Source organism: Buceros rhinoceros, unplaced genomic scaffold (genome assembly GCF_000710305.1).
Source record: "Buceros rhinoceros silvestris isolate BGI_N320 unplaced genomic scaffold, ASM71030v1 scaffold7801, whole genome shotgun sequence".
Lineage (NCBI taxonomy): Eukaryota > Metazoa > Chordata > Aves > Bucerotiformes > Bucerotidae > Buceros > Buceros rhinoceros.
The window spans coordinates 1-8,995 of NW_010393609.1; the positions used below are offsets into that span (position 1 = coordinate 1).

Genomic DNA, 8,995 nt, shown 5'->3' on the forward strand with positions numbered 1-8,995 from the left:
TCAGGAGGAAGAGCAGCAGGAGATGTTTTGGTTTAATTTGAAAATAGCTCTAAAATCCTAGAGAGGGATGTTTTAGCTATTGTTGAACAGTGCTTGCACAACATCATGGCCTTTTATGTTCCTCACTTTGTCCTGCTGGTGAGTGGGCTGGGGGCGCATGATAGTTTGGCACACAGCTGCGACAGATGATCCCAGTTGACCCAATGGATGTCCCATACCATAATGTCTTGCTCAGCAATAAAACTTGTGAGAAAGTAAAGAGGCAGGGAGGATGTTTGGAGTTGTGTTTGTCTTCCAAAGTAACTGCTATGTGTGACAGAGCCCTGCTTTCCTGGAAGTGGCTGAACATCCACCTCCTGATGGGAAATAGAGAAGGAATTCCTCATTTTGCTTTGCTTACGTGCAGCTTTCACTTTACCTGTTGAACTGCCTTTGTCTCAACCCCTAAGTTTTCTCACTTTTACCCTTCTGAATCTTTCCCTTGTCCCACCATGGGGGGAGCGAGCGAGTGGCTGTGCAGTGCTGAACTGCCTTCTGGGGTTAAACCATAGCAATTGTCCGCACACGTTAATCAGCCGTGTTAGCAAAAGCTGTTTCATTTCAATATTTAATGACGAAAAGTGATTTAGATACACAGCTATGTAGTTTATGTATTTTCTCCTTTGCAAAAGCTTTAGGAGAAAGCCTGCCTAGCCAAGGGTCTTTCCGCATTCTCTGTGTAAACCACTTGGAATCAAATGCAATAAAGGTCAGTTTATGCAGCAAGGATTTTTGTCCTGGCTCTCCTAGGCAGTGGATCTAAGGACTGACTCTCAGCCGTGTTCACAATAACTGCAAGTTAAATGTCCAGATTTCCTGGGGATCGTGGCTCCAAGTCTTAATGTAAAAATGCGCTTAGACACTGCAGTTCTGGCTGTTGTAGCATGTATGTTCTACGGCAGACAACTTCCTCAGTGAAAGACACCGATGATTTCTGTCTAGTTTCGTTGTACCATATGTGGGAATAGATGCCTCAGAGTTGGGTCCAAATGCTATTCTCACTTGTTCAAATGGAGCCTAAGGTATTCTCAGCTAGAATGTGGGGAAAACTAATATATACGTAATCTTTGATTCCAACACCGTATTCTTTTCTCTGATAAGCAGACTTAGCACAGGCATGAAAAGGGTGTTTCCTACTTTCCTGCTCTCTCTGGAAATGTAGTCCACAAAACCAGAAGGGGTAGAGAGCATCCCACCTCAGCCACTGCGTTTGTTGTCAGCTGGGGCCAAGCTTTCTTAAAAGGATTGCTGGGACAAGGCCTCAAATTACTGAAAAAGCGGAACAAATGAAACACACAGGCACCAGGCTCTTCCTTCAGAGATGATTTAAAAAGAAAGGAGTATCTTAGGTGATACCTGCCTTGCAGCCACAGGAAATTTCAGAAGAACCCAAACAGCTTGAATCCGGTACAGCTGACTTCTGGATCAGATCAGGGCTTAGGCACAGCGTAGGACGTTTCCAGGCATGTACAGGAGCAGACCTTAAAAGCCTTCACGTGGAAACACCTACAGCATTTTGCTGTATCTGTGATGAGATGATGTCCAGGTTAGTGTTTTTAACAATGTGTTTTGGTTTGGGCGTCTAGTTTGTACAAAATCTCTCTTTGAACATCTCAATACTTGCAATTGAGTCGGTAGACCGGAAGCCTCATCTCACAGCTACTCGGCTGTTACGAAGATGCTCTTAGAAAGTTCTCTCTGCACAGCCAGCCTGTCCGTGAGAGCAGAAGATCCACTGTCCTTTGCGAACCATTGAGAAAGCTGAGGACAAACATTCTTCCATTACACCCACAACTGGGCAACTCTGACAGTGTAACACAAATGACCAACTTATTTACACGCATTTTTTGCATATATGAATACAGGCACGACGCATTATAACAATTATTAACTTTGCTACTTCATCAAAGAAAAGAAGCCACCTTCTTTCTATTTGCTCTTGCTTTAATTAATGTTTTTTTAATTGCATCTTTTCTTATTTTTAGCATCTAAACCTTACCTTTATTGGTAGACGGCTTCATGCAATCTCTGCTTTTTTCTTATATCTATCTATCTCTGATTTCTAATAACAGTGTAAAGATTCTTAAAATACTGATCATGTTTCATCAGAGTTCAAAAGCTACTTCAGCTAGGCTAACGACCTTTTAAGATCAGCTTCTCTGATTCCTAAGCAGAACTGCCCGTTCTTGCCTAAACACACGGTGTTTCAGTTCCTCACAGTGTGGCCAGGGCAGCACAGACGTCAGACATTTGGCAGCTAAGCAGCAAGACTTACCTATCTTCTTTATTTTTTTTTTTTAAATGAAAAAACCCGATATATGGAATTGGTGGCTGAGGATCATAAATTCATCCTCCTATGTCTGAGGAGCTGGTTATTGGAAGTTGGGCCTTTTGGACCTGTGAGGGCAGTAAGTCAAAGAGGACTGACTCTAGGATCTCCACATATCGGCCTGTCTGGTTACCAAGCAGACCATAACTGTTGCCATGCATAGAGGAATTTTGTAGACAGCCACTGGAAGATGTATGACTTACAATGCCACAGCTCTTGAAAGAGTTAATGGGAAAAAGCGAATAGGAATCTTGCGTTACCTTACATTAACCAAACAAACTGTTTGGGTGTCATTTTTCAGAATTTGCTGTATGCAAAGCCATCATGTGACTCAAAATTCTCTGTATCTTCCTCACAATTTTCTGTAGTCAGAATTTCATCTGGAAGCCACTATAAATATATTTAATAATAAAACAAATTTAAAATATTCGTTTTCCTTTCTTTTTAAGGGGATATTATTTCTAAGAAATAAGTATTTTTTTTCTAGCACAATCTTCCCATTAAATGCAGAAATTTCTTTAAATTCTTATTTTAGGAAAATAAAAAAATGTTTTAATAGCATGCTCTACAGTCCTGCTGTAATTGAAAATGAGGCACTATCCTGCAAAAGGGTGTATAGCACAGCAGAGTTAAACCCACTGCAGCTGGGTTTTAAACTGTAGTCTTTTAAAATTAAGTACAGAACATGCATATTATTGAAGACAGGTAAATATTTATACAACACTTGGCATTCTCATTAATAATCTGAGTCCTATTCTAGACCCAGTGAGAAATTAATGCTTTGGACAATGCCTGTAACAACTGATTGCCAAAATGCCAGATAGCAGAGCCAGGCCGAAAGTTGTCCGTAAAATACCTGTCCATTCCCACCTCATCTGTTCTTAAGGAAACTGGGGAGAAAATGCAACAAGAGGTAAATCTTGGCATTTTTCTTAGCCAGAGTCAAGGAAGTACTGAGTTAAAGTTTTGAAATGCCTTCTCTTCAACTCTTCTAATTTGCTTCCTTTTTTCTTATGGGGTAAAGTTAAAATGAAGTATTATCTCCACATATGGTTAAAATAGGCTTCAAAAAGGTAAGCCAAAATTTGCTTCCACACAAAGAGGTTTCTGCAGATGCAGCAGCAGCTCTTCTCTTCAGTTATTATTTCATTTGCTAAAGGAAAAATGCTGTTTATTAACTAGTAAAAGAAGGGGGGGGGGGAACAAGCACCTGTTATGAATTTTAGAAATATGGAAAAGAAAAATGCTGTTTATAAACTAGTAAAGAAAGGGGGGGGGGAACCAGCACCTGTTACGAATTATGTAAATATTGTTATTTCATTAAAGAGCAAAATCCACTGCATGGTCTTTCTAAAACTGTGAGTTACATTCTTTAAAATGTTCCTCTCATTATAAAAATTATTTCCGAATGTCTTAAAATCAAGAAGGAAAATATATATGCACTTTTCCTAGCTTTCTTGGGGTCTTAAATAGGATAAAGCTGAAGAGAACTACCATCGTCCCTGAATATAATTGTTCCCTAATAATAACTGGTTTTCCATTTATTTAATGTCGCCATCTCATCCCTCCACTGCAGATCAAAACAAGAATTAGCAAGTAATCAGGCTACAGTTTAGAAAATCCAAATCAAACGCACACTTGTTAGAGAGAGGGTTTGGGTTACTTGACGTGCTCTTCAGATCAACTTTCACAGAGCGTTGTGGGCAAGTCGGGTTCTTGCCAACAATGCACCAACCACGGATACAGGATTCATGAAACCTGGTATCAGGTGTATCATTAAGGAATCTTCCAAATATAAACAAGGCCCAGTGCTTACTTCTGCAAACGTAATCAAACCATCTACAGATAATTTAATGACCGATTATGGATGCTGCCTTGTTCTATAACTGAGCAGTTTCAAATGACTTAAAATATTCATAACATTTAGAACTATTTTGAAGTTCAATCCAGTGTCTTGAACATCTAGACTGGTATTCGTATTTTCCAGCTTGCAAGAAGCCAGAATGCTTTTACGAACTGCAGAAGGGGATGGTTACTAACATTGTTCCAGCATGCATGCGATACCTTTCATTTTAGTTTCTGAAATTCAAAATGTGGGTTGTTGAGACGTTGGGTCTTCTGTCAGGCTGTGGGGTATGTATGTGCCATCATTTGAGAAAGGTTTCGCATCTGCCTTAAAACTACCTGGCAAACACAGCCCCAGGCACAGCTGGAAAAAAATCCTCTGCAGTACACAGGTGCCTGAATGAGCAGACGTGACCAGTGGGTTGACATGCCTGGTCTAACACTCTGCCAGGCACACCCACACAGGCTGTGCACAAAGCACCTGAAGGCAGATTTAGACCTGAAACTCTAGAGTTATGGCCATCCTTGCGTCAGTTTGTCTGTCAAAATCTGCATGGCCTCAGCTTGTGTCACAGAATTGAAACTTATTTCATGCTCCTATTTTTCACTTTTGTACTATGTGGATTCTGAACGTGGTTTCAATACCTCTTTTTCTTGGTATTTATTGCCTTTATTATTTTTTAATGCAGCATAAAAAAGGAGAAAACAGTTCTACAATTACATGTAAAGGATACACATGGTTACAGGACAGCTGGTAGGTATAGTCAATGATCCCTTCTTCTTTCATATCCACAAAAATTTCATGCCCGCAGATTGTGCAGATGTCATTGGACAAGTTTCTTGTTGGTATGCCACTGATGTTGTAAAACTCTCAAGATCAAGTTTACAGGAAAAAAGAGGCCAAAGAATAACAAAATATTTGCTTAGAGTCAAGGATGTATAAACAAATTTTAAGTGCCATCAAAGATAAGGACAGCACAAAACCAGCTACAGTTATCTTAGTTTACTAGTGGCAGGATGCGCAGTTACCAAGAAATAATTAAAATCTTATTGCTGATGCAAGAACTCTAGCAACCATCTGCTTGATTTTAAGTAACTGGGACACAAGAGAATTATGCTGAGATAATCAAGTTATTTGGAAAGGGAAGATAAGAGATATAAAAAGAAAAGGGCAAGAACAGTCTTTCACAGACTTTGAGGAATTAAGAAGTTTGCCTTGCCATGGCAATTAGGAAAACTATGTCAAGTCTTTTACCTATGGATCCACCTATTGGAACCCCCAAATTGGCCCCTGATGTGTCACTGGCTACTTCTTCATTAAGGCTGTTCTTCTAATCGTAAGCTTGACAAGGGAGTTCAACAGTTTGTCCATGGCACCAGAACAGCTCTCCTCAAGGAAAAGTGACGTTATCTTACTGCAGGAGTATCCAGGAGATCTTAATCTCATGAATCCAGGGGCACGGGAACTCAAGAGCTCACTTCCAGTTCTTGCAAGTGGTATTCAGGTTGATGAGCTCCAGCACTTACACCAACAGTGGAAAGCCATGTAGTCAGAACAAATCTCTGCAAAGACTCTTCCCGTCACTCCATAAGTATAGTCCGTAAAAAAGCTGTGTCACAGCAAAATTCATGGACTCGTCGGGCTTGATTCTGTCATAAAACCACAAAAGAGTACTTGGGTGGGTCTGTTCTTGACCAAAATGCCAAAATAAAATATCAACAAGATTTTTACTCCAGTTGTCTCCTGCTTCCTTCAAACTGCAGGTTTAGTTGCATTTTCTTTTGCAGCAGCAGGCACCCTCATACTTGCCATATCAATATGCTTGGCAGCACGCAATGTTGAAAGTGGGATATGAACTGCTTTTGGAGCCACAGCTACCCAGCCCCCTTATAGCAAGGCCCAGCTGACACATTTTCTTATGGAAAGGTACTTAGTGTCTCATTATACAGAATCGCTCGGAATAAAATCTTTGCTAGATTGCAGAGAGCAGTATTTAACCCTCTACTCTCAAAAGCCCCAACCCGATAGAGTCTGCAGAAATGTTAACAACTCTTGTCATCTCTCTGAGATTGTATGTGCTAACAAGTCTTGGGAGACTTCAACCTGGCTACCACATACTTGTAAAACTGGAGCTTCTCAACGTTAAAAAGGACTTGTCATTTCTGCTGCAACAGGGCACAGAACCTTTAAAACAGAGCCAACAAATTTTGTAGTTGTACTTTAAAATACACTGGTGGGGGAATTTAGCCGGTTAAATAAAATACCCCAACAGAATAAAGCTTAACAGTGTTGGTAACACAAGGCTGTTAAGTTTCTGCCAAGAATTTTCCATCAGAGCTACATACTTTTGGCTTAATCTATTACACAACGTACGAATGATAAATCTGACTCTTCAAGGAACAGCTGACTTATGTATCTGTAGTATCTCCAATACCTCCAAGAAGTGTTGGACTTACAGCAGATGCACTATGCAGTTGATCTACACGCTCATGATGAATCCCTAGAATTTCTGCTCAGAGAGCGCCTCAGAGTCCAGCACAGTAGCTCTGACTGGGCTGCTAGTCAGACAGAAATGCTGGACAAACACAAAAAAAATTCAAATTCTGCTCAGGCAAAAATTCTGCCTGGATTAAGAAGTTTGAGAATCATCTGGAGACACAGTATTGTCCTGGGCAATAGTCAGAAAAAGAAAAAAAAGAGGAGAACCCCTACCAGCATCATAGATGGGAAGAGCAGGAAATCATAATAATCAGAAACAATTACATATGAATGTGCTTATCTATTTTTATCCTTTATGCTGAGCCTTTTTATGTCTCATCTCCTTCAGGTGCATAAATGAGGGATTAACTCAGCAGTTGAATTAGGGGCTTAAATGAGTGAACGCAATGGCTGCATGAAGTTTAAGGTTTTTCCCTCCTCTCTTCACACCACAAACACATGGACTAAATATCAAATGACTAAATATCACATTTCAGATCAGCTATGCAATAATAAAAATCAAGAAGTGAGAGAACTTACAGCTACACAACATAAGAGGGGTTTCATATGTTGAGGTGTGTGGTAAAGAGACCAGCCTGGAGCGATTTCACTGATAAAGAAGTAAAATCTATCAAAGAGAAAATCATAACAGTTGCCAATCCAAGTTTTACCTAAAGAATAAATTAAATCCAAACATGGTAAGCATTATGACTAGATAACCCCCAATTCCAATTCATAACTTAGTTTATAGATTAGGAGGAACCATATGCAGACCAACCTATGGATAAGAGAAAAGAAAGACTGCTCAGGACCTTGTGTGTTTTTTAGACCGGCACAAAATGCCACATACGTAGCTTCTACTGAATTATTCATATAAATTCAATAGAAGTTTTGCACTTCTATATTTCTCCCTTTCTTAAATGTGAATGAAAGTGTATAATACAGGAACAAGTACTGGAAAACAAAGCAAGCCCCAAACCTTTTTGCTTTGTTTCAGTCTTCACATGAAATGGTAATTGAAAACAGATTGCTAACATAATTAAAACTAACAGCTGGGAATTGTGAGGGAGGAAGACATAGGTCAGAAGAGGACAAGAACAAGTGAAAAACATCTGAGGTAAGTTAGATATAGTCAAGTCAGAATACCACCAATGAAATTTACCTAAAATAGTTACCAGTGAAGTTACCAGTAGCAATCTCTGGACCAATAATAATTGTCTTTGCAAGCCCAGGGTGGAGGGGTGGGGTTTCGGAAGACTGGAAAAGGAAGAATGCAGAGCTTCATGGAGGCAGAGGGTGCTCTAAGGGATTAGTTTGCACTATTATTTGGTGTATGTACCAAATTGAGCTCTTCAGGTTCAGTAGCACCTGGGATGACTGCTGGTGTCAAGACTCTGCAGAATGAAAAACCAAGATGGAGCTGATGGAATTATTTTAACGGTAACTCTTGTTTAATTCTTTTCATATCCTTGTCATGTTTGATAAACACTGGTTTAAAGGAACTTATTCATACTGCTGTAGGAAGATTTGCTCAAATTCAACTACTAATGGTCCTTTTTGTAATCTGTGAAGATTTGTTCCAGTGAAATTCTTATTTGCTCTTCTCCTTCTATATGTTTGCTGTAAGAAACAATACCAAAAACACCCCAAACCAAGGCCAAAACAACACAGAAGGACATATTGTGGTGTTCTTCCTGAGGGAGGCTTGCAGGTGGCTCTGAAAGTGATATAACCCCCACATGGAGAGGGGTCTCTACCAGTAATGTCTGATGGTGAAATAAAGAGGAACAACCCACACCTACGGTAGTGTGACAGGGAGGCTTGCAGGTGGCTCTGAAAGTGATATAACCCCCACGTGGAGAGGGATCTCTACCAGTAAAGTCTGATGGTGAAATGCAGAGGAACAACCCACACCTACGGTAGTGTGACTAACTGTTGGCAAAATTGAGACTGTCATTGCAAAGTAATGACACCCTATGGTTCCACTTTGCTTGATTAGGTTTGATGAACAGATTGCCAAACTGTAAAATTCATACAAAAATAGGTGACTTGTACAGCATCTGACACAGGAAGGCCTTTGACCCTAGAATAACGATGTTAGTCTGCCTTGCACCCTATAAACAATCAGTAATGCCCATGTAGTAAATGGTTATAACGTTGAGATACAACTCATCAGACCCCCACATCCTATCCTCAAAAACCTAAACTTTTTATTGATAGAATTAAAGATATTGAAAAAAATATTAAAGCTTGTTTTCTATCTCAAATTTTATGTGGTGACCACAGGGCTAAAACTTTAGGAG

General features: G+C 39.9%; 1 protein-coding gene across 1 annotated transcript; it reads right to left on the reverse strand.

Annotated features, from left to right (window-relative positions):
* Positions 1-4,031: 4,031 nt before the first annotated feature.
* LOC104501148 (RING finger protein 175-like) lies at positions 4,032-7,949 on the reverse strand (the record flags this gene model as incomplete). The annotated part of the gene is given in 8 exon segments (XM_010144910.1): positions 4,032-4,126; positions 4,948-5,081; positions 5,741-5,752; positions 5,754-5,804; positions 5,806-5,863; positions 7,364-7,427; positions 7,430-7,470; positions 7,855-7,949. Coding segments are annotated over 8 exon segments (550 nt in total), but the record flags the coding sequence as incomplete, so codon positions are not given.
* Between the last annotated feature and the right edge of the window lie 1,046 nt (positions 7,950-8,995).